This window comes from Kwoniella pini, chromosome 10 (assembly GCF_000512605.2).
Source record: "Kwoniella pini CBS 10737 chromosome 10, complete sequence".
NCBI lineage: Eukaryota > Fungi > Basidiomycota > Tremellomycetes > Tremellales > Cryptococcaceae > Kwoniella > Kwoniella pini.
The window spans coordinates 269,002-293,334 of record NC_091725.1 but is presented as its reverse complement, the minus strand read 5'-3'; the positions used below and the strand labels follow the sequence as shown (position 1 = coordinate 293,334).

General features: G+C 41.2%; 10 protein-coding genes across 10 annotated transcripts; 6 read left to right on the top strand and 4 right to left on the bottom strand.

The window, feature by feature from the left end:
- Positions 1 to 2,488: 2,488 nt before the first annotated feature.
- I206_106905 (uncharacterized protein) lies at positions 2,489 to 4,680 on the top strand (the record flags this gene model as incomplete). The annotated part of the gene is made up of 10 exons (XM_019157270.1): positions 2,489 to 2,628; positions 2,696 to 2,828; positions 2,886 to 2,955; positions 3,019 to 3,072; positions 3,145 to 3,172; positions 3,240 to 3,759; positions 3,832 to 4,029; positions 4,117 to 4,193; positions 4,258 to 4,373; positions 4,436 to 4,680. 10 exons carry the CDS (start codon positions 2,489 to 2,491, stop codon positions 4,678 to 4,680), a joined length of 1,581 nt encoding a protein of 526 aa, XP_019009988.1.
- A 617-nt stretch (positions 4,681 to 5,297) lies between these two features.
- Positions 5,298 to 6,928, top strand: I206_106904 (uncharacterized protein; the record flags this gene model as incomplete). The annotated part of the gene is made up of 6 exons (XM_019157271.1): positions 5,298 to 5,370; positions 5,430 to 5,515; positions 5,627 to 5,829; positions 5,903 to 6,085; positions 6,179 to 6,306; positions 6,366 to 6,928. 6 exons carry the CDS (start codon positions 5,298 to 5,300, stop codon positions 6,926 to 6,928), a joined length of 1,236 nt encoding a protein of 411 aa, XP_019009989.1.
- Positions 6,929 to 7,609: 681 nt separating this feature from the next.
- Positions 7,610 to 7,888, top strand: I206_106903 (uncharacterized protein; the record flags this gene model as incomplete). The annotated part of the gene is made up of 2 exons (XM_019157272.1): positions 7,610 to 7,624; positions 7,694 to 7,888. 2 exons carry the CDS (start codon positions 7,610 to 7,612, stop codon positions 7,886 to 7,888), a joined length of 210 nt encoding a protein of 69 aa, XP_019009990.1.
- A 177-nt stretch (positions 7,889 to 8,065) lies between these two features.
- Positions 8,066 to 8,830, bottom strand: I206_106902 (uncharacterized protein; the record flags this gene model as incomplete). Its single annotated transcript, XM_019157273.1, has 4 exons — positions 8,066 to 8,132; positions 8,216 to 8,417; positions 8,523 to 8,545; positions 8,604 to 8,830. 4 exons carry the CDS (start codon positions 8,828 to 8,830, stop codon positions 8,066 to 8,068), a joined length of 519 nt encoding a protein of 172 aa, XP_019009991.1.
- A 302-nt stretch (positions 8,831 to 9,132) lies between these two features.
- I206_106901 (uncharacterized protein) lies at positions 9,133 to 11,748 on the top strand (the record flags this gene model as incomplete). Its single annotated transcript, XM_019157274.1, has 8 exons — positions 9,133 to 9,293; positions 9,380 to 9,486; positions 9,549 to 9,703; positions 9,769 to 9,928; positions 10,023 to 10,315; positions 10,380 to 10,841; positions 10,909 to 11,403; positions 11,515 to 11,748. The coding sequence occupies 8 exons, from the start codon at positions 9,133 to 9,135 to the stop codon at positions 11,746 to 11,748; spliced, it is 2,067 nt and encodes a 688-aa protein (XP_019009992.1).
- Positions 11,749 to 12,313: 565 nt separating this feature from the next.
- On the top strand, positions 12,314 to 14,987 carry I206_106900 (uncharacterized protein; the record flags this gene model as incomplete). Its single annotated transcript, XM_070203425.1, has 12 exons — positions 12,314 to 12,353; positions 12,428 to 12,515; positions 12,579 to 12,654; positions 12,716 to 12,814; positions 12,939 to 13,065; positions 13,119 to 13,162; positions 13,234 to 13,638; positions 13,733 to 13,829; positions 13,882 to 13,964; positions 14,022 to 14,094; positions 14,152 to 14,235; positions 14,287 to 14,987. The coding sequence occupies 12 exons, from the start codon at positions 12,314 to 12,316 to the stop codon at positions 14,985 to 14,987; spliced, it is 1,917 nt and encodes a 638-aa protein (XP_070059526.1).
- Positions 14,988 to 15,157: 170 nt separating this feature from the next.
- I206_106899 (uncharacterized protein) lies at positions 15,158 to 16,488 on the bottom strand (the record flags this gene model as incomplete). Its single annotated transcript, XM_070203424.1, has 4 exons — positions 15,158 to 15,546; positions 15,711 to 15,740; positions 15,821 to 15,836; positions 15,943 to 16,488. The coding sequence occupies 4 exons, from the start codon at positions 16,486 to 16,488 to the stop codon at positions 15,158 to 15,160; spliced, it is 981 nt and encodes a 326-aa protein (XP_070059525.1).
- A 504-nt stretch (positions 16,489 to 16,992) lies between these two features.
- I206_106898 (uncharacterized protein) lies at positions 16,993 to 18,624 on the bottom strand (the record flags this gene model as incomplete). The annotated part of the gene is made up of 6 exons (XM_019157276.2): positions 16,993 to 17,170; positions 17,225 to 17,474; positions 17,543 to 17,785; positions 17,842 to 18,078; positions 18,182 to 18,275; positions 18,433 to 18,624. The coding sequence occupies 6 exons, from the start codon at positions 18,622 to 18,624 to the stop codon at positions 16,993 to 16,995; spliced, it is 1,194 nt and encodes a 397-aa protein (XP_019009994.2).
- Positions 18,625 to 19,066: 442 nt separating this feature from the next.
- Positions 19,067 to 20,249, top strand: I206_106897 (uncharacterized protein; the record flags this gene model as incomplete). The annotated part of the gene is made up of 3 exons (XM_019157277.1): positions 19,067 to 19,350; positions 19,433 to 19,907; positions 20,010 to 20,249. The coding sequence occupies 3 exons, from the start codon at positions 19,067 to 19,069 to the stop codon at positions 20,247 to 20,249; spliced, it is 999 nt and encodes a 332-aa protein (XP_019009995.1).
- A 320-nt stretch (positions 20,250 to 20,569) lies between these two features.
- Positions 20,570 to 23,800, bottom strand: I206_106896 (uncharacterized protein; the record flags this gene model as incomplete). Its single annotated transcript, XM_070203423.1, has 7 exons — positions 20,570 to 20,995; positions 21,061 to 22,285; positions 22,341 to 22,528; positions 22,588 to 22,706; positions 22,778 to 23,543; positions 23,610 to 23,657; positions 23,726 to 23,800. The coding sequence occupies 7 exons, from the start codon at positions 23,798 to 23,800 to the stop codon at positions 20,570 to 20,572; spliced, it is 2,847 nt and encodes a 948-aa protein (XP_070059524.1).
- Positions 23,801 to 24,333: the final 533 nt, after the last annotated feature.

The following is a 24,333-nucleotide window of genomic DNA, read 5'->3' as shown; positions in this document are numbered from 1 at the left end:
CGCGCGTCTCCTCGAGACAAGGGCAGACCTCCCTACTAGCTCGAAGGTCTAATTTGCTGATATTGACGTTCTAGAGGATTTTTCGGTCGAAACTCGAGCTGAGAGAGGATACTAAGTAAGATAACGCGAATCTACAAATTGGTATTTGACTGTAAGGTACTAAGGCTAAGTGAGAGTCGCTACAGAATCGAAATACAGTAAATGAGAGTCGCTCTAGCCGTTGAGCTATTCGCTACGCGATCGATATACTTACTTCTCTTGAGCCTTATATACACCTTTGCAGAATACGCTTATCGGCACAGCGGAGTTTGCTGATTTTGTGGCACTATCGCATGATCCTCGCCACGTAGTAAGGCTTTCGCGCATATCGTGATAACCAAATCCACGAGGATAAGTAGGATGATCTTGGTGAAATAAGCCATATAAGGGGCTGATAGCCCATCGCCTCAGCAGCTGGCGGTAATATCGGTAAAATGATACAGGCTTGGAACAGCCTCCCCATGTACAGGTTGAAAGGTATTGGATCCGGATCAGAGACCCTTTCGGGAGTATGAAAGCATTTCTACGGACATTAGATAATCAATCACGTACAGGCAGAACTTCATTGCCTTCATCGACTACGAGCGCGAGGTTTCCTGCGATATCGACTCAACCTTATGCATCAATAAAAACTGTCCGCGGGCCATAGAAAGCATTGATCCTTAGTTCAATCGACTGACATACTCGTACAGGACTAAAATGGGGTAGGAAAACTGGTAGGTGCCAACGCACAGTAGTATTATATACAACGAGAGAGAAAGGTGATCCAGACATTTCAGTATTTGGGGTACGAAGGTACGAGACGGGGCAGATGTATATACTTCGACAGCGATGAGGAGCGAGACCTCTGATGGTTAAGCAGTCCAGCGGGTTTGTGAAAGCGGGATGTGCTCACTCGCACATGAGCGTTCCTAGAGGAAGATAGAAAGCGAGAGTGAATAGCGCGTAAGCCCCCATCGCTCTTGCACCCCTGTTGCTGGTTGATGTCGATCCGTTAAGTGCTTCTTCGATTCAAGACGCCACCAAAATGATGTGCACAACTAGTATCAAGACTAGGGCTAGTGTGGTCTGACTATCATATCGAGGCAAGACTACAGGGAGCTGTCCCGAGCTGTTCAATGTTAAGGGATCACAACCAGCTATAGTGTAGACGCAAGCAGCACTGGCATTATTTTTCAGCATCGAGGTTACTAGCGTTTCCGAAGTAGAGGGATCAAACAGTGCCCAACTACTTTCTGTAGCCGGGAACTCAATATATGGCTCCTTATTTTTGTTTCAGATAGCTGGTTATCCCGCTCAGCGAAGTGTGGGTAGCATGTTTCCCTACATGCATCTCCTTCGGCAATATTGGTCAGTATTTTTGGGAAAATTCCGTATACATGTATACATGAGCAATAGGCCTTACGCGATCACCTGCAGAAAAAGATAGGCGAGACATATGCCCACCCAGTACGTTAAGGTAGAGCTACAGTGCGTTAGACCAATAAAACTCCTTCCCAATGACAGGAAGGCAACGCATACGATATCTCCGTTATACAGAAAAACGCACTTTAGCTGTGATACGGAAGTCATACTGGAGAGTGAACGAAGCATCGAGAGGATCATGGAATTAATAGCCATGGCTCTTCTCCCTATAGATTCACACGACGAATCGGGGTCCATTTATGGCCGCATCTTTAATATGGAAGAAGCGCTGTGGCAAATCGAATAAATCCTCGCGATAACAAAATCGGTGTTCACCGCTATTCCTTATCTTTATAAACCTCCTTATCTCTCAAGAGCATGTGGGAAAAGTCTTGGCATTACGTTCCCGAAAACAGAGCTAAAAATGACCTTCCTATCTTGGCCTCAGCAGAACAACTACTACGATCCGACTGCGAGAGGAACTCGTCCAAATTTACCGATCTTTCATATTCACCGAACGGAATTTTAGGGGTAACGACTGTGGTGTTCCTTCTTACTGATCGTCTTGCTTTGCTATCTGTCCGTTGTTTGCGCTGATCAAAAGGTACCAACACATACCCTGAAGTCTCTCACGCCCTCGAAACTATAATACATTTTTATGTGACGAAAATCTTGCTAAAACATAACTCCTACCTTTTTACCCTACGGAAGCTTTTCAACAAGCTGCTTCTTTAGCAAGGCAGAAAGAGTTACAGACGCCCAGTCTCGGCTAATGAAGAGCTGCAATTGATAATTAGCCGAGAATGATGATCCCATTGTCTGTCGGCTTATCTCTGTCTACGGGCAGGTCCGAAAGCTGCTACTCTCGTAGATAAGGGTGGAGGGCTATCGAGTTGCTAATATATATTGAGTCAAGGTAGCTGTCAAGGCCTAATGGTATCTTCTGATTTATAGTGTATACCGGACTCATTCAGTCGTTCGAAAATTATACTGAGATCTTCAACGCTCTGTGTAAAGACTAGAGCTGAACAACAGATCGTTCATCATGTCTGTCATTCCTCAAGAGGAGAAAACCTCTCATCACCTTACAGATGTAGATATCGCGGGTTACCCAGATGAGAAGCAAGTCATTGCAGAGAACGGTAATGTCGTAACTGTTAACGAAGTCAATGTTGCTGAAGAGGCGTAAGTCATTTGCTACATTCAGACAATAACTGTGTAGAGCTAATGATCATCCATATGATGGAATCAGGATTCTGGCAGAAGGCGAATTTACTGAAGAAGAATACAAAAAACTTCGAAGAAAGGTAGACATGCTTCTTTTGCCTTTGATGTGGGTTTGTTATGGTATTCAACAAACGGACAAGACTGGTCTTGGTACCATGGTGAGTGGTCTCTTTCTTAGGCATACTTGTTGATTCGCTGATCATATAATACGGTAGAATCTTTACGGTGTTCAAAAAAGTACTGGAATGCATGGTAATCAATATTCACTTTTGACTGTTATGTTCTGTAAGTCCAATGAATAGCAAAACAGAAAGCAAAGGAAATTTGTTGATGAACGCCTTCTCTTAGACGCTGCTTATGCTTTATTCGAATTTCCATCTAACGTTATCTTGCAAAGATTCAGTAAGTTACAGGTATTTAGTCGCGAAAACCATGGATGGTGCATAGCTGACAAATTCTGTTTCGCCTGATCAGACATGGGTAAAACACTCACCATCTACATGTAAGCTTTTTCGATATTCGCGTTAGCGTACGACAGTTCGTGAACTGATTACTGAACTACTGATAAGGTTTTTCTGGGGTATCATCGTACTTTGTCAAGCATTCCTTAATTCCTGGGCACCTTTCATGGTTTTAAGGTTTCTTCAAGGTGCTTTCGAATGTACAATCTCACCAGGTTTCAACTTGATCATCGCATCATGGTATACTACAAGGGAACATAATGCAAGATCACTTGTATTCCAATCTGCAAATGCCGGATGGGGTATCGTAGTCGATCTAACAATGTACGGTATCGGTAGAGCTGCACAAAAGAACCCCGGTGGCTTCGAAGCTTGGAGAGGAATCGCGATCTTCTTGGGAGGTCAAACATTGATCGCCGCAGCTGTAGCTTGGTTCATGCTTGGTACACCTAACGAAGTCCGATGGTTGAACAAGAGAGAAAAGCTCATGGCTTGTGCAAGAGTCATGAGTAATAATGCTGGAACAGATCTAACGGGTCGGAAAACTTGGAAATGGGATCAAGTTAAGGAAGCCTTCATGGATCCAGTCATGTACTTCCAATTTGTTAATGCTTTCTTGTCTTCTGTGGTAAGTTTCTTATGACCAAGGCTCAGCATGCTACGAGAAGGGTCTGATATAATGTTGGTGTTCGTTATATAGTGTAATGGAGCCATCACTACCTTCGGTACCGTAATCAACAAATCATTCGGATTCAGCGAATCTGAAGTTATCCTCTACAGTATCCCCCGAAGTGTCGTTTCTGTTCTTTGGTTCGTGGTGGTCGGTTACACAACCTCGAAGATCAAGGGTACCAGAATGTACTTCATGATGGTTTCAACAATATTCCCCTTCACTGGTGTGAGTGTGACACTTCTTTCATAGTCGGAAAAATCGCTAAATGTGTTGGTTATTGATGGTCTTGTTTTTATGTTTCTTCGTCCACAGCTCCTCATGATCGCTCTGTTGCCTTCGGAGACCCATTATCGTTGGATTAAATGGTTTGGATACTTGATTACAACCACGTAAGCAGGTTTCAGAGCAGTTAGGCGTGCCGTTTGAAGCGAAAATTGATAAAAATGTTTTTAGTTTCGTCATTCCATTGTTTTCCGCTTGGTCCCTTATTTCTTCAAACACAGCGGGTCGAACTAAACGAAGTGTTATCAGTTCTATGTGTTTCATTGCCTACTGTACAGGTAACATTGGTGAGTTGTATCATATTCGCGAATTATGCATTGAAACGAGCTGACAACTGTCACACGTCTAGCCGGTTCTCAAGTCATGAAAGCTAAAGATGCGCCACACTACATTCCCGGTACAATCGCTATTGCAGCTTGTATGGGTGGAGAATTTATCACTATTGTCTGCTGGCGATTATACTTAGGATGGGTCAACAGAAGAAAGACACGAGCTATCGCTGAAATGGGTTTGAACCAAGAGGAGATAGAAAGGAAGGGTAGGGAACTAGGTGCGGAGGATACCACCGATATGAAGAATCCTTTCTTCATGTGAGTTCTTGATTTTGCTATCGGTCTTGTAATTCTGCTAACATCTGTTCTTATCAGGTATTCCACTTAGACATTCCATACTGCCCAATTGGGTGTGTCGATGTATCAAAGGTATTTGCGACGGGTTTTGTATAAAGTTGTGGCGCGTTGTATCGTTAAGTGGTAGAATGAGTTTAGTGGTGTTGAGCGAGCGTATTCGAGGAGGATGAGTGGGTAGACATGTTTGGTAACGTTGTAGTGGTATTGAGTTATCTCAAAGGTCGGTCGTAGACGCACCACTTTGATATAGAGTTATCCTTGAGATACCTATGAGGAAACTGTATGCAGATTTTGCCATCTTACCAGTATTGGCAGCGTTCCCTTGAAAGGCGCGCTGCGCCGAATGCGGGCGCAATGGTAAAAGGCGCGCGAGAGCCCTGTCACCTCGGCCGTGCGTCATCGCCCTTCACTGGACTCTACCGTCTTATCTTGAGGTTGTTTATCCATATCGCTTGTCATGTGTCACCATCACTCATCATCATACGAACCTCTTTTCACATAATCATACCTGGAGAGTAGACTGATAGAGTCCTCTTCTGCTTTCTGACAGACCAGCGCGCAAACCACGGCCAATTAATAGAAATGTCCGCCCCAGAAGTCTTCCAATTATCGTTAGGCCCGTTAACCGGTATCGCTTTCAGCCCTGATAGATCTCGTGAGTGCAGCTGACGTTTTACAGAGTCCATATGCCAGCTGACTCTTGCTAAAAATCAGAGGTTTGCGTCTGTCCAAACTCCAACGAAGCTCGAATTTACACAAGGAATGGTGATTCTTGGGATTTGACTGATACCCTTGCCGAGGTGTGTATCCCCCTATGACTCGTAGATAGCTGTCTCGCGATCAGTGTCAGATCACCGCATACATTGCACAATGCAAATCAACAAGTCGCTGACGAAATCAACCGGCGGTAGCACGACAAACTCATCACTGCCATCGCGTGGGGACCAAACACCAACAGAATCGTAACCTGTTCTCAAGATCGGAACGCCTATGTATGGACTCAGACCGAACAAGGCTGGAAGCCCGCTTTGGTCATTCTGAAGATCAACAGAGCAGCTACTAGTGTCAAGTGGAGTCCTGCCGAGAACAAGTTCGCAGTCGGAAGTGGTTCTAGGTGAGTTTCCCTTACCGTCAATTACCTTCCAGCTTTTGCAGCGGGCGCTGAACACAACGATTCACCTCCTTAGAGTTATAGCTATTTGCTCGTTCGACGAAGAGAATAATTGGTGGACCGCTAGACAGATCAAGAAACCCCTTAGATCAACTGTCTTATCGCTTGATTGGCACCCTAACAATTACCTCGTTGCCGCTGGTACAGCTGACGGGAAAGTCTATGTGTACTCTGGTTATATCAAGGGGCTTGAAGCCAAGTGAGTCGCTATGATCATTCTATGTATGGAGACAACTTGCTGACGGACTGCCATTTCTACTTTTCTACTTTTCTACTTATTTCTCTCGCAAAGACCTGAAGCGAATATCTGGGGAGACAAGCTTCCCACTGGTCATCTCTTAGCTGAGTTTAGATCACCCAATGGTGGCTGGGTTCACGATGTCGCCTTTTCTCCTTCAGGTGACGCTCTAGCCTTTGTTGGTGAGTGCCGCACTAGTCTCTGGCAGCAAGCTATGGCTTATTTTTCGATATACACTCAGCCCACGACTCATCAATCAATATAATTTACGCGTCCGGGCCTAATGAGCCACCAGCCGCCCATATTGTAGTCAAGCTCCCTTCCCTTCCTTTCACCTCGTTGACTTGGACCTCCGAGTCATCAATTGTAGCAGCAGGACACGATTGTCAACCTATCCTGTTCTCCGGATCTCACGAAGGATGGGCGATCTCCCGATCCTTGGATGACCCTTCATCGACCGCAAAACCTCTAACTCCCACCGCCACGGGGGCAAGAGCAGGAGGAGTTGGTAGATTGGGTAACAATGAAGCTTTCAATATGTTCAAAGCTGCCGACTCTAAAGGCCAAAGAGGTACTCCCCAGCCTGGCGCTACACCCACTTCAGCAGGTCTCACACCTGTTGGGTCGGATGGATTACTTTTGACTGTTCACCAAAACACTATAACCCACGTAGAAGCTTACGAATGGAATCAATCTGGAGAAGTGAGCAAGATTTTCACCGCTGGAAGAGATGGTAGATTGGTTGTTTGGTCTGTCACTGGCGGTAAGGGATTAACAGGAAGAATGGCTGGACTTCAAGTATAGATATATCAAACGTTGGATTATGCAATTGTATCGCAGTGAAAGCGAGAGTCATAAAATTGTGTATCCGGTATGAACGGGATTATTAAGAACCGGATCAAATTGTCTTCTTCTTAGACTGACCCCATACGTTTGACTCGACTAATTACGACTCGACTCGACTAATTACGACTCGGATCAGATGTTACGACGACACTCCAGAAGATTCAGAGTGGGTAACACGATATACCATTGACCCCACGAATAGCTACTGAGCAAGGAACGTCTGTATCACTGAAAGGATCCGAGTCGATGGGAAGGCCGAGACACTGATTACGCGATCTTCGGATTATGCTGCCTTCTTACTCCACTTCCTGACACATCGTATACTCTAGACTCTTTGCATTAAAAACGAGTTGATCTATGTCTTCTTGTTCGACTCGAACTTTCTGAATATACAATCGTGTTTCCTTTGTACCTTGACCTCATTTTAAGAGAAAATGACGACTAGCTTACGAAGATGACTTAGATATTTCGATTACGAGTTTAGGAATGTCATTACGACATTCTTGGTTTGTTAAGATATAAAAAGGTGGTAAAATGGATCGAATTTGTGATTACAATCTATCATCCAATCATCAAATCTTCACACAGCAAACACAGATTATTTTCAACTTGATTCGTAAAGAAAGATAACTTATCAAAATGGGACGTGATAAAGTGAGTAACCTAAAAATACAATATCTTGATGAATGAATTATTGATTTTGGTTTTTGTGTTTACTTTTAGACCACCGCTAATAATAATAAACAAAGTAAAAAAGAAAAAATGGCAGAAAAGAAAGCAAAGAAAGCAGAACAATTTGATTTAACTCATGGTAAAAATAAAGTTCAACGTAATAATGGAAATGGTGGTGGTCAGAATGAAAATGGAAATGGAAATGGTATTAATGAAGATAACGGAATAAAGAATAATAAAGATTAATTTGCTTGAGAATATGAATACTTGTCATACTCATTTGATGATACTAGTTTACCTTGTTATATGGTCGAGACGAAACTTTCCCACAATATTCTTATGATCATCATTATGGTTCATGAATTACCGAAAGTGAGGATGTATATGTAATATATATGTCAAGGTATAACGTGTGTCTAGATACTACGTCGTACTGTTCTCACTTGTCACTTCTTCAGCTACTACAGGAGGGAAATTTGGAGGTGGTTCACTATAATAATTCGTCAATATCAGCCAATCTCTTCTTCTGTTCGAAATCATTCGTGATTGCAACCAAATATATAGTACTCTCACCTTCGCATATCCCATACATCTTCACTACTTCCTTCAACCCTTCTCTTAGCCCACCATTCCGCTCTTCTCTTTATCCATAATTTCCTTCTTGTTTCTTCTTCTTCCGATTTTAAAGAAAGACAATATTTAAAATCTTCCCATTTCCAAGTACAATCTCTGAATTCACCATAACGGTACATGGATCTTAATTGAGGTGCTAATGCTATAAAAAACAAGAAGCAGAAGTCAACATCACATCAACGAAATACACCGAATGGTTCTCCATTGGGTACCATGGAAATTGTCATTCAACGTGACTTTGACTTACCATAACACATCAGAAATTCATCTCTACCCAAATGAAATTAGCTTGACCGACAATTATGATTTCTCGGTAAAGAGAACGTACAATAATCTCATACAACCCGGTACCTCATCCACAGTTGGATACTGTTTCTCCTGATACTTCTCCTCATCATTCAGTATATTTTCGAATCGATTGACTTTCGGTGCAGGCGGAGTAGGTATAGGTTCAGGCAAAATAGTCGTACTTGATCTTGAGCTCGAGCTTGAGCTCGCTTCAGGTTGCGTAGATGACGAAGAGGCAAAGGGGTTACTGAATATCGACCAAGCCATGATGTCAAGTATGATCTCGTTTCTTGCTCAGAAGATTAATTGGAAGTGCTTGAACGATTTACTGTTGAAAGGCAAAAGGTGTTGTCATATTCAAAATAAGTATGAATTATTATTGCAAAATTCGGTGATATTCCGAAGAAGTTGATGAACTCAGGCACGCATTCTACCGAAAATCAAAATGATTAATCAAAACACGTACACAATTAATTCAAGAACTACGTTGTTAAAGTACCATTCAATTCTCTACTCTTCTGATTTGTTATTTGGGTACTCAAACTCTTTTAAGGCCAAAATAGTTCAGGATGGCTACTATACCTGGAACTGAGAATGTCCGGTTCAGGCGTCCAACAGCAGGACCCAATGCTGTAAAGCCAACTGAACCTAAAAAAGATGAATTTGGTTCAATGGCTCCTACGGGATTCAAGAAAAGACATCAAGGTTTATTACAAGATCAAGTTGGAAGGTGAGCTCGTAGGGTCATACTTCGCGGTCCTGTCCATCTCGTAGTGTATGACGGGGTCGAAGCTAACATTGGGGACTTATGGATAGAAATAAAGCTGGCCCATTGGTACCTGGTCTTTCTTTCGCATTTAGATTATTATTACTAGTGAGAGCAGTAGCAGCCATGTACTCTGTAATATCAGATTGCGATGAAGGTAAACAATCCCTTCTAATAGAAACAGCGTAGAACTCTTCAAACTTACAATTTGAATCGCAGTTTTCAACTTCTTCGAGCCATTACATTACTTCCAGTATAATTCAGGATTTCAAACATGGGAATTGTCACCTGAATTCGCTATACGATCATGGTCTTATGTCTTATTACATTGGCCACTGGCACATGCGATTCCCAAGGTACTGAGCGTCGGAAAGGTAAGTCCGTCTTTTCATAAGACCCCAGGCATAATGCTGATAGAGTTTTGGTATGTCATCTGCAGCGTCCAGCATTTTTCGCTCTAAGATTGTCCCTCGGAGCAATTTGTTCTTTCTGCGAGGCTAAATTCTTCAGGACTGTGGTGGAAACTATAAATGAGAGAGTAGGAAGGTATTTATTGTTTGGTTTCATGTTAAGTGCTGGAATGTGGACTGCCAGTGTTGGTAAGTCACCATCATAAGTTACCACTTGACACGCTCAATTTTACCCGTTTATGTCATATTATCAACACAGCTAATCCATGTGGTGACGTTGTAGCATTCCTCCCCTCCTCATTCTGCATGTACACCACCATGATAGCCTCTTCGTACTGGTTCCATCCAGCTACATCCACTCCAACAGGTATCAAGCGAGCCTACTTCGCTACATTCGCCTTTGCTGTCGGAGCTATCGTCGGATGGCCTTTCAGCGCTGCTTTGGCTATTCCATTCGTTTTAGAAGAACTCTTCCTCACTGGTGGTGAGATCATCTTACCTGCCCAAAGAGGTTCTTGGATATCCAAACGATGGGAAACTATGGGTAAAGCTGTCGGTCTGGCTGCCGGTATTGCTGTGAGTATCCCCATTGCAAGCACTGACTATCTTTCGATGGACGACAGCTGAGACTCTTGTGCAGATCCCCGTATCGATGATTGACTCATGGGCTTACGGACGATCGACTTTCCCTACATTGAATATAATTACCTACAACCTCTTCTCCGGCAAAGGCCCGGATCTATACGGTACTTCACCTACATCGTTTTACTTCGCGAACTTATTCTTAAATTTCAATTTCCTCTTACCTCTGGCTTTGATCGCTTTACCAGCTCTAGCAATTACAAACAAATTCGATTACAGAAGATTAGGTAAAACGCAAATGAAGCCAAAGGAAGGTGAAACTTCACCTTACACACTTCTTGCCATTCGGCTTTCCCCTTTCTACCTATGGTTAGCTATCTTATCTGCTCAAGCTCATAAAGAGGAGAGATTCATGTTCCCTGCATACCCATTCCTACTCTTCAACGCTGCTGTATCGATATACCTAATTCGGGGTTGGATCGAGAGTTACTATATCCATATTACAAACTCACCTTACAATGTGGGTAAATGATACTTTCTCATCTGATCAATGACATTCAAGCTAACACTGGTGTTTGAACTTTTAGGCGAGCCGATCATCGATATTTTCTATTTTCACCCTCTTGGCAGTATTGGTGCCCGGCGTAATTTCTTTTTTCAGAGTAGGAGGATCGATCTATTTCTACCACGCTCCATTCGACATCGTTCATCATTTCCAGTACAAGTCAATACCTTCTTTCCTTTCTGGGTTAGGATACGAACCTGTTCCCTTACCAGCAGATTTTAAACCATACGGAAACGAAGTACCCACTCCTCAATGGGACATGACCCCTTTGCAAAACCTCGAAAAACCTTTGACGTTATGTTACGGTACGGAATGGTATAGATACCCTTCAAGCTACTTGGTTCCTGAAGGTGTAAGGGTACGATGGGTCAAATCTGAGTTTGACGGTATGATGCCTCGACCTTGGGAACCCTCTTCCGAAAATTCTACTTCAGCTTGGCCAAGAGATGAGACTCGTCGAGCCAGAGCAGGGAGATTCAATGGAGACAACAAGGAATCAGGGGATGTTGGTACCTATGTGAGTGGCTCGCACCGGATACGCATTATTATGCAATTTAGTTAGAAGAGACGATGCTGTCCTTTTTTCCCATCTACTTCAGGTTGTAGAGCTGATGATCGCCATCTACAGGTCGACGCTTCAGAATGTACATACCTTGTTTCACTATCACTCCCATCGACCGCCCACACTACTCTTGAACCCGATTGGGCATCCAAGTCAGAATGGGAAGAAGAGTACTGCAAAGGTTTCTTGGATGCTGCTAACACTAAATGGTGGGCTAGGCTGATTTGGCTACCTGGCGGGTTGCTCGAAAAGGGAAGAGTATGGGGAGATTATTGCTTACTGAAAAGAAAGGTGGAGTAAGAAGCGTGCGGCGGACGGATATGATCATATGATCGAGAGGCTGGATACATTTTCATACTATCAGAAAGAAGAAAAGGGAGAAGGGCGAACCGATGGTGACGATCGTACATAAAGACCGGGAGAATCAGAACATCACGAAGTAACATAGATTACCTGAAACTGGAAAGGTTTTATCGGGATTCCATTCCATTATATACAATGACAGCACAAAACATCATTCATGCATTCATATAAATCACCCGAAGAAGACGAAGCCAAGTACCATTATTCTGCTCGTGACTAATGATCTCGTGCGAAACACCCTTTGTATTGCACAGTCATTATATATATATGGTTGCATCGCCACGCCGATATTTGATGCCGTGAAATATAACATATATGTTATGCGCCACTTGTCATGTCGTCAGTGCATTCGGTGTTGAGTGGTCGGTGGACCCCATTACACCTAACCGGTAAGATGTGAACTGTCATTATATTATACTCTTTATCATCAACAATAGATATTACATACTTGATCACGTATCTTGATTTTGGCTTATCGTGTCAAATATACGAGTGAATCAACATGTTTTCGACGACTACTAATCCATATGATGAGATCATCGGTACGTCCATGTCTTGTCGTCTGATTCCGGCTTAAAGGAGGAGATGAATGATATAGCTGATTATCCGATTATAGTCAAAGCAACTGACGAAAACCTGGCATCAGAAGATTGGGCTTTGAATCTAGACGTATGTGATAAAGTATCTGGTGAAGGAGAGAGCGGGTTCGTACTGTACATCCTTCACCAAACGACTATAGCTGATATCCTTACGATTATGCGATTTAGGGCAAGACAAGCTGTTGCTTCGTTGACTAAGAGATTAAGTCATAGAAATCCTAATGTACAACTATACGCTCTTGAGGTAAGTCAGGTGTTTTATAGACTATCGATCTTGTTGAAGCTGATAATTGTTTTGCGTTTAGTTGGCAAATACCTTAGTGCAGAACTGTGGAAAAGAATTATATGGAGAATTATCTTCTAGAGGATGGACAGGTGCTTTGGATAGACTAGTGAATGATCGAGTGAGTGTTGTAGCTGCAACTTGCACCTGTATGATACGGTGTCGTGTGTCGGCTTCCTCAAGAGGTTTATGACACCTGATAAGCAACGAGGGTTGGACTCGCACTGACTCATGTCATTACGCAGACAACGGCAGCTCCAGTCAAGAGGAAGGCTTTGACGTATATCAAATCGTGGGCGAAACAATTCGAGGAGACTGGTGATCCTAACTTAGGGATTATGGGGGAGTTATATGATCAGCTGAGAGCTAAGAGTAGGTATCAGTATTCAGCTACACATAACAACGAAGCTGATTGCTTGGTATAGATTTCAATTTCGATGAAGCTGAACCTCAAAATACCGAAGATACTGTGAGTCATATTCTTGTTTCTGCTCTCCCACTACCCGTCTCTGTACTGAATTGACAATCCGACAACGTCAGGCGGAAGCGCGTCAACGGTTAGAGGATGAGCAACTTCAACGGGCTTTAGAGATTTCAAAGCAAGATAAAGGAGGTAGACCGAATTATAGTTACCAACCTTCTCACCCAACCGCAGGGGGATCTTCATCTTCAGCAACGAACAATACACTTGTCGGTGGTTCCTCTTCATCTTCCAGACCCGCTTATCAATCTTCACAATCACAACAACCAGTATACAGCGCACCAATACCAGAACCTGAACCTGAACAACCTTTAGATATCAATAACGCTACCAGGGTACGAGCTCTTTACACTTTCACTTCGGCTGAAGTAGGAGAATTGAATTTTGAAAGAGGGGATGTGATCAAGGTACTTGATAGGGGGTTCAAGGAATGGTGGAGAGGTGCATGTAACGGGAAGATCGGAGTGAGTGAGAACTCATTCAATTGCTTCTAGACCCTCTTCTAAAACAGATTCTGTGATGTTGCCGCAAAATGCGCTAACTGTGCGTTTATTCTAGATTTTCCCTGTTACCTACGTCGAGGCCGTTCCTGAGCCCTCGCCCAGGGAATTGCAAGAGGAAGCGCAAGAGGAGGCCAGAGTCTTTGCGTCTTTAGGTAAGCTGAGCTTTGCCGCCTCTTTTTGGATATTAAGCTGACATCCTAAAAGGCCTTGTTGACCAGTTGTTGCAGACTCTCAAGGGCATTGACCCGTCCAGAGGGGATAGAATAGACGATCGACCTGAAATCGAGGTGAGCTTGCTGGTCGTCATTGTATGGTCGAATCCAGCTCACGAGAAGTGCCATCAGGAAATGTACCAGGCCTCAGTCGGCCTACAAGAACAGATAAATGCCTTGATCAAGAAATACTCTGATCAAAAGGGTGAGCTGAGCACTTGATGTTCTTGATATATATATGGTAGCTGACACGCCTGATCAGCTGAATTGGAGCATATGAATGCGAACTTCTTGCGGGCTATCAGGCAATACGAAGATTTACGGAACCCTGCACCACCTCCTGCTGGTAAGGGAGATTTCCTACTCCATTCACAATATAGCTGATCCCGCTGTCTAGCATACGGATATGCACCTCAGCAATCTCCTCCAGCCGATCCATACGCTCAAGGGGGATATCAGCAATACCCGCAGCAACCTCAACCTCAACAACAAGCTTATCCTCAACAGCCACCCTACGCCCAGCAACAGCAACAAATCCCACAACAATATGGTGCTGAGCCTCAACATCCACCTCAACAATATGCGTCGGAGCCTCCTCACCCACCATCTGGATACTACGATCAATCACCAAACGGACATATCCCACAACAAGCTTTTCCTCAAGCTCAAGCTGCTCCGTCCACCGTTCCTGTAGGCGAGCCACAATTGGGTCAATACTACCAACAACGAGCGGTATCATCTTCTTCGGTCAATAGACTTCCTCCTTCTAATGCGGCGACAGCAGCTGGATTGAATTTGCCTCCCACTGAACCCATCAGGCAAAATACAGAACCCGGAGTTGCGGGTTTAGGAGCAGGATCCGATCCTCAGGCGGAACACAAGAAAGCATGGGATGATTATTATGCTTCTCAAGCTCAGAATCAGTTACCTCATCCGCAAAACCTAGGTCAACAAGGTGGGTATAATCCTCAACAAGCTCAAACGCAACAAGTGGATAATACGCAGAGCGCTTACGGACAATCCCCATATCCCCCTCAACAGGGTCAAGTGGATAATGCTGCTCAGGATTTCAGCAGGATGAGTCTTCGTGGGGCTTAAGGAGGGATTGTTTTTGAATAGTAATTTGTATATTGTATGCTATGCTTGATGACGAAATGTGATCCTTATACCCTTGACGCAATCGCAAAATTGCCAGTGGTCAATAATCGATACATAATGATACATAAAATATACATCAAGGTAAAAATGACAGATATGATATAACAAGATCAATCCTCTTGTACATATTCATTATATAAATCATCACCATCACCATCTTGATTTTGGTTTTGCGTCTGTATTTGAATTTGTGAATTTTGTTGTGGTTGTTGTGGTTGTTGAATTGAAATATTATTTATATAGTTTGAATTTCCTTCTTCTTCCATTTGTTCTTCTTCATCACCTCCACCACCATCATTAATTAAACTATTTTCATTATTATTATTACTATTTTTATTATTATCATTATTTGATCCATCATCTCTTGGTACAATATCAATTAAAAAATCAAACATATCTGAAAAAGCAATTGCAGCTGCAACATCTGATTTTTGTAATGTTCTTCTCTTATGTGATTCTGCTACTAACCATGCTCTACATGTTAATTCTGATATGAATACTAAAATAAAACAAAAAAGAAAAGTTAGTGAAGTTTTTTTTCTTTTCCATTTGATATGTTTGTGATTATTTTACTTAAAAAAGTTTTGACTAGAAGGGATTTGTCAAAGAAGGGATATATGAAGATTAAAGTATTTATATAAAATATATATCGAATTTACTCACTCTCACATGCTTTTGAAAACATTATAGGGGCTATAATAAATAAGGATAGATATGTCAGCCTATTAAGCGTTATTAAATTATATGAAATTAGAAGAAGACTGGATTCTCACCTTCAGCAGAAATCATCTAAAGGATTATCGGAAAATAATCAGCTATTTGTTAATATTGAAAAAAAACAACAACATAAAAAAAACCTTTTTCATTTTCAAAGTAAATCAAAATTATGACTTACTTTTACTTCTTCATCAGATTTCATAACTTTTTTAATTCTAGCTAAAGGTAAATTATAAGATTTCCAATCTGGAATTTCACCTTCAACATTATCCATTTGTCTTTTCCAAAAAGTTTCTAAAAAACTATTTAAATCTTGATGTGGTAAAATCATTGGTCCATGTAAAGGTGGATGTAATGCTTGACGTTGTTCTGCTTGTGTTAAATATGGTTTTGTATTATTATTATTATTGTTATTGTTATTGTTATTATTGTTATTATTATTATTGTTATTACTTGTAGTTGAAATTTTTGAATTTCCATTAATGTTATTATTATTATTATTATTCATTTGATTTTGATTTGAATTTTCTTTTTTTGAATTTTGTTGATAATTATTATTTTGATTTTGATATTCCCCTTGCCCTTGCCCTTGCAGAATTCCTTCTATAGGTGAAGATGAATTACTATTTGATCTACTAGCTGATCCAGAAGAATTTGAATAATTTGAAGGACCTGGTCCATCTGGAAATCCTCCTTGATTAGGTAAGAAGTAAGATGGATTCATTATTTTTTGACTTTTAGTGAAGAAGGAAGACGTTGTTTTTTTCTTTGGAATTAGAGGAATCGATGTCGGACGAAAAAGCTTGTTGGATAATAAGTTTTGAGATTGATCCACTTCTGGCTTTGTGCGCTACTAGTCAATTACGTTGTCAATGGTACTTTCAAGCGATGCAAGAATGGTGATGATGATGCTGTTGATGCAATATTATAAACGATCATGTACCACAAGTATTGTTGACAATAACTGCGTTTTCATCTTCATCATTGTTTATCGGGTTAAATAGCCGAAATTCATTAAGCGGTAAAATGTGGCACATGGCAAATCCCCTATTCCAGATATTTGACTGCCTGGCCACCTTCTTCATCTCAAGCAGCAGACAGCAGATGACTTTCATTACCTTAATGATAACAAAAGGCACGGCGTCTGACATGGGTTCTGATGCATCACATCATTATATATACAACATTGTCCTTTCTGATAACTGAGATGAGATACCCTATATCACATTTACCAATCTTTCCCTGTCAAATCCCCTCCAGCAGCTCTGACTATATCCTCTTTCAGCTTCTTTCGTCTAGCTCCTTTATCTAATTGATCTCGGCCCATTGTCCTTCTACGTCGAGCTCGATCATCTTCTGCTCCTTCATCGTCTTCACTACTTCCTTCATCCTCTTCACCCAGTACACTGCATCAAAATCCAAATCAGCTATATTTTTGACCACGTAAATGAGACACTTACAGCTGCTCTATGAAGGTTGACGCATCTTTCTCACTAAATTCTACTTCTCTTTGACCCCACCTCCACTCGTATGTCTCAACACCTTCATTTCCATGTCCTGGGATTTTCACTTTTTCCAGATAATTCTGTTTCGCCAATAGATCCAGATATTTGTCCAGAGTCAGATAGGGTTCTTTCGAATCTGACGATGAGTAGGGAAGTATCGTTTCCCTTTTAAGATTCAATCGACGGAGATAAGCATGTAGTAGATCTACGTCAGATATGATCAGCTTGATGCACAATGCAGGTCTCTGACACGCTGGCATGCAGAAGACTTACCATCAGATATCACTCTACCCATGGTCATGACCACTGCCAATATCACTGTACGTATACCTAACAGAGCTATATGGCCTGAGCTCGTCCCATCTCCTTTATCCCATGCTAATAAGGCGCCAGAATCCTGTCCTGCATTTTCCTCCGATTCTACTCCAAGCGGTAACGGTGAAGATCTTGACATCGCAGCTAAGAGAGGAGGAGGCAGAATCGAGCGGAGTATATAAGATTTCGTACTTGACGAGGCTGTGTTTCGATGATATAAGCTGAAACCCTGGTGACGATTTGCGAGCCATACTCACCCTTCTTGCTTTGAGTGGGAGCCGCATCTTCTTCTTCATCATCTTCCTCTTCATTCCCATTCTGTCTTGCTCGTCCTTTACCTTTTCTTCCCGCTTGAGTGGCCTCAACCACGCCATCTTGAGCAACACCTTTCCCTCTAGCACGTACTTCCACTAGCTCACAATCAACTGTATTACGCAATATAGTCTGTGCGCTTTGGAATACAAGGTTATACGCTCGAGGGTTATTAGGTAGAACTGAAAACATTTAGTTAGGTAAAATTTCAGCTTCCGTCCTGATTTTATCACCAGGAGGCCAGAAGTTATAGCTCAAGGAAGGCTGTGATGTTATGACACTCACCATTCTTCACGATATCTGTACGTCTAATCAAATTCTTCTTGTATTCCTGAAACAAAGCAAATCGAGCGAGTTGGCCAGCTCGTATCCTTATTTCCTATGAAGAGCGAGTGTTAAGGAGGTCAGCAAGCGATATCATATACTACTTATCTACAATCGTACACCCGGAATCTTGGCGACACTCGAGTGTACGATATACTGCTCCCTTCGACTACTATTCCAGCAAAATAATAAAATGGAGATTGAGCACTCACGGAGTCATTCAAACCTCCCGACCCAGCTTGAGTAGATCCTTCTCCATTCTGTGTCGATCCATGTACTTCTCCATTGGCATTTTCATCGTATTCAGCATCTTCCTCTGAATCGTCAGATAATGGAGCTTGGGCAGGACGTTTCCTTTGTGAACCCCCTTGAGAAGCATATGTATTAAGTCGATTGGGTGGCATCTTCGCTGACGAAAGTAGCGTATCTTTTGGAGATACAGAAGAATGAAGCCAAAGACTAGTTTGAGAGAATAAGAAGAATCACTTGATCTTTCAAAAGATTTGAGGGAGGGAGGGAGGAAAAAAGACAAAACGCGTGCATTGATCTCTTTTTGGAGATGTAGATGGTCCAATGTTCTCATCGCGTAAACTTTCCCACGGTAACATCATCTCATCATTCATCATTTCCTTCGATGTCATCGATTTGAGATTTATTATTGTTAAAAGTTGGACAGTGTCTCGATTGAATTAATCATATGCATTTTTGAAACATAAACAAACACAGCAAAACGCAAGCTTCAAATAAGTATAGTGATTTCTTGTGGTAGTACGGCCAGAAAGAATCAACGGTAAAAAATCAATTCCTTTGTCAAATTGCCATTCCTTCTCATCAATATCATACAAAATGTCAATCCCGGTTTTGAATCTCTCTCCCTCCGAAATATCATATATACAAACTTCTTTATCACATCCTGAACAACCAACTCGACTTGATGGTAGATCATTATTAGAATCAAGAGGAATTGAAATTTCTTATGATATTTTTCCTCATGCTAATGGATCATCAAGGGTAAAAATAGGTAATACAGAAGTGATAGCAGGTATAAAACTTGAAGTTGTAGATTTTGATCCTTCTTCAAATATTAAAAAAGGTACAGAAAGTTGGAGAGGAAGAGTTGATGTTGATATGTAAGTTCAATTTTACCCCCTTTGAGTCAAATTACAAGGATTTAATTAAGATTTTTTTCTTTTTTTTGGGGGGGTTGAATAGAACACCACAATCATTTCCTTTTTCACAACCTAATACATTAATATCATTATCAACATATTTATCTTCAATTATATCAACACAATTTTTACCTTCAATAAATTCTTTTAAAATAAATTCAAATAAATATTTTCAACCTCAATTACATTTAACTTTATTATCTTTTGATGGAAATTTATTATCAAGTTTAATTTTAGCTTCAAGAAGTTGTTTTTCAAATTTAAAAATTCCAAAAATTAAATTAATTCAATGGATTGGTAATGATAATGATAACAATGAAAATCCAAATGGAATAATAGGTAAAGGTGATTTAAGTGGAATTAAAGCTGCTATAAGTTTAAAAAAGAAAAATAATAAATATTTTTTATCAAAAGGAAATGAAGATTGGGATTTAGATTTAGATTCAGGTGATTATCAAGATGGATTAGAATATATGAAAAATAGAATGAATTTACCAATTTTAATAACTTTAAATCTTGTAAGTTTTTTTTTTTTTCTTTCTTTGAGATAAAGAATTCTCAATTTGAATTTTAATTCGATTGATTTATAACTAATTTTTCTCCTTTTATTTTGATATTAGATACCAAATTCTATTAATTATTTTATAGATGCAACTGCACAAGAAGAATCAGCATGTCCATCAAAATTACATTTATTTTTCTCTAATTCAGATTCTAATGAGGAAACATTAAAATTAAATGGAATAAGATTTGAAGGTGGTCAATCAATTGATTCATCTCGAATAAAAGGTTTAATAGAAGAAGGATCAAAATTAGCGAAAACTTTGATTAATGAACTAAATAGTAATTTACCGAATTAAAATCACGATGCACTTTACGACCAATTCCATGTAACACATTATGCATCATCATGATTATTGAACTTTGCAAATTTGAATCTTCTCAACATCATTATATGATCTCAGGATTTCTAGTTGAGCACTATTGACGGATAAGAAACCATATTTAGATTCCTCGCTCAAATTGTGCTTGATTGTATTCAGCAACACAGCATATATACATCAAAAGCAATATAGTACAATGACAATCTATGAACAACAATCAAAAGTATATATTACACATAATAACCCCACTAGAGAAAAAAAAAACCTGCAATGATAACCATGATGATCTATCTCCGCTATTTCTTTCCAGCTTCCATGACCAAGAAACTTGCCGTTGCAGGTAATCCGCCATTTAAGATTAAACTAGTGGATGAATCTCCAAGTGTTTTACGCAATTCAGCTCCTATAGATGGGTTCAAAGCTTTATCCGCTAGTATTTTATTTAATTCTTGTGAATGATTGATTGAAGCTGATCTTCTTCCTCTTCCTGTAACAATTAACATAGGTCTCCAATAAGTTCCAGTACCATTTGATTCAATTGCAGAAGTTGCACATCTATAAGCAAATCCTAACGGTGTTGTAGATTGAGTTGAAAAAAAAGATATTCTACTTAAAGCATTTTCGATCATTTGCGATCTTGATGATTTTGATGATGTATAATAAGTCCAAGCTATATTATCGGCTGTATCTGATGCTAACCTAGCTTGAGTTTCTGGGTAAGCCTATGAAGTTGAATGGATTAATCAGCATTTTTAGATCAGCAAATTGAACATCACAAACGACTTACAGAATTGGTAGGTCCAACGGTCAACTGATTACTGGCCAGAGCAGCTTGATGTTCATTCTTTCCCGAGACGATTTCACTGTCATCCTCGTCAAATGTCGAGTCCGGCTTTTCAATTCGAGCAATAGTAGCAGTGACATTGGAGTGTTTACAGAGCTGAATCACGAATCTCAGAGCCAATCGATCGTCTGGACCACCAAAGAATGGAAGGAATATGTGTTGGCCTGATCCAGGTGGGAAGGTGGTAGATGAACCAAATCCTCGATCAACGAAAAGAGCAATGTCGGAAGAACATTCGGAGAATACTCTTCGTACAAAATGAGTATATATTGGTGATCCGGCAGATTCAGTTCCGAAAATAGAATCGAAAGTTGCTGATCCTTGATAGATGTTCACATTCGTATTCGACCCGCTGGCAACCATCCCGCCATTTGCTCCCTCTTTATTTACGATTGAGGAATCGATCAATTCTGACGAAGTGCCCGATACTGGTACCGTCCAAGGAAGTATAACTAATTCACTCCCCAAATCATGAGCGTAATCAGCTACCGCTTGAGGATAAGAGTCTTGTTCAACGATGGAAATATGTGGGGTGACTTCCAATCCCTTCAGTCTTCCAAATTGCTTGAACAGTTGAAGAGCATCATCCGTGACTAATAATTGGTCTTTCTCAGCAGATTGCATAACTGAATGTGTTCGACCAGTGAGTTCCATCAACTTCAAGGCATCGATGGAAGGTGTCGGAGTTGTAATCTGAGGTCGATTGCCATCGGTACTTGTAGTAGGTAGCCTAGCAAGCACATTTTCTGGAGTGGAAGCATTCGATCCATCGACGAGGTCACTTTTCTTAGAATTGTGTGTCATAGTTTCAGCAGCGTTGAAGGGTTTCCTGCTGGCTATCGTAGAAGGAGCCTCGAGGAGTTGAGTAAGGAACATGACAGCAGATAGATGTTCAAGCTTTTGTAGAATAACGAGGAACTTGAAAGTCTGTTCACGACCGCCTGAAGGATTGTCAGAATGTCCATTTTTGTGGGCGGTATGCTCATGATCTTTGGGGTGAGAGCTTGGACCGTGTAGTCGTTCTCGAAGATGTTCAGGGTATATCGCCACAGTGGCAGGGGTAGTAACGAATGTAAGAACGATAGCGAAGACGACCAGCATGGAGAATAGTCTTTGATCAATGATGCCAGCAGAGAGACCGACATTGAGTACAATGAGCTCGACAAGACTGGCAGGACAGGGTCAGTCAAAGGTCGCTCACGACTGCAATGAATCTGACTCACCCTTTACAACTCATTAACATACCGATAGCAGCACTCTCTCGAAGTGGATATCTCATGGCCAAAGCGGCACCTGCACAACCGAGGAATTTTCCAGCGAAACCGATAAAACAGAGCAGGATGATATAGCCCCAGATTTTGCCAGTATTCAGCAGACCCAAGTTGGTAGACAAACCAGATAGCACGAAATACTATACATGTGAAGTTGTTAGCGGGACTGACTACGTGGTCCATCCGCGAAAAGACCCACGATAGGCAAAAATAGTAGAGTAACTAAATCATCGATCTTTTCGACGATGGCGATGGCGAATCCGCCATTATGGGGAATGATAAGACCAGCAAGGAAACCTCCAAAAATCGGATGAACACCTATGTCGAGTCCCTTGTCAGCGCTTGAGATGATTATGGGGGGAGATGGTTTCCGAATGAGCAGAACTTACCGATGATACCAGTCATAAAAGCAGAAGTGAAAATGATCAATAAGATCAAAGTCATGATTCCAGGTGTTGGACCATGTTCTAGCGATCCACTTCTTCTTACTACCCACAAGAAGGCTTTTTTGATTGGCCAAAGGAGTAAAATTGCCCATCCAACTGCACAAAGTAGGACATATACAGCTGTAACTCCTGTGCCTGACCCTACTAAAGCTAAAGTCAAAGCTAATAAGACCCAACCTACTACATCATTTCCAACACCAGCAGCTAATACGATGACTCCTACTTTGGTATCTAAAAGTTTGGTCGAAGTGAGAATTCGACAAAGTACAGGGAAAGCAGTGATGGCCATTGCTACACCGATGAAAAGCATAAAGTGTCCAAAAGATACTTTGTCAGTCTCGACAAAGTTGTGATAAACTGGTACAGCGACAGCAGCACCTAATCCGAATGGTAAAATCATTCCAGCTGCGGATATTGCAGCACAAGCTATTCCATTTTTCTTCATTACATTGATATCCACTTCGACACCCATGACGAAGAGGAACAGTACTAATCCGATATTGGCCACCAAGTTAAGATACGGTATAGAAGCTTTCGGAAAGATATGATCGGTGAATCCAGGTATACGTCCCATTACTGTTGGACCGAGAATAATACCACCGACGACTTCGGCAATGACTCGAGGTTGATTCAAGTATTGTAGACCCCATCCTAGAATTTGTGTGGAAACAATGATAATGAATAATTGAATGATGAAAAGAGTGATAGGCTATATGTCGAGACAATAAAGTCAATCGATGGACAGTAGGGGGAACTACATCTCACTTATACTCACATTGGAAGAGTCAACTTCAGTGGGATCCAGGCCAGTTAACACACTTGCCTGACAGTACACCGATTGCATTAGCCATTATTTCGCCAGTAAGAGAGAAATCTCACGCATCTACTCACTGAGACTGATCGCTTTGCGAGTGGAAGTCTAACAAATTCCGAAGCCAAAGTGGAATTGAGTATCTGCCCTAACATGTTGACGAAATGATATAGGTTTGGAAAAAAGAGGAAATGAATGATCTATCTGTCGATATAATCTACTATATATACAGATCGACAAGGCGTATTTCTGGAATAGAAAGGTTGAATGATCCATTTGGGACGATGATTCAGGATAAGAGGGTGGAGAGAGGTATCATTTGCATTGCGGTCCGTGATCAAAGGAGATCAAATGAGGGACGGGGTGAGGGGTCAAAGAGGTATTAATTAGCCAATGATCGATAGACAAACAGGCTGGTACAACGTACGATTGGAGAATGGCTCCCAAGGCTGTCGAGTGCAAGGATAAGGTTGTAATGAGTGTGAGAGTTTCGTGTGTATATCTGAATCTGTGTATCAGTGCACACACATGATGGACCGATATAACGATATTCTTTGTTGAGATCGATCAACGGCTTTATAAAGTAAACTCACGAGCTTGATTGAAAGACGGTTCCAGCCTTCTTCCTACCTGTGATAAGAGCGTTGAATTTACTTAAAATGACAAGCTATATGAAAATGATATTCAT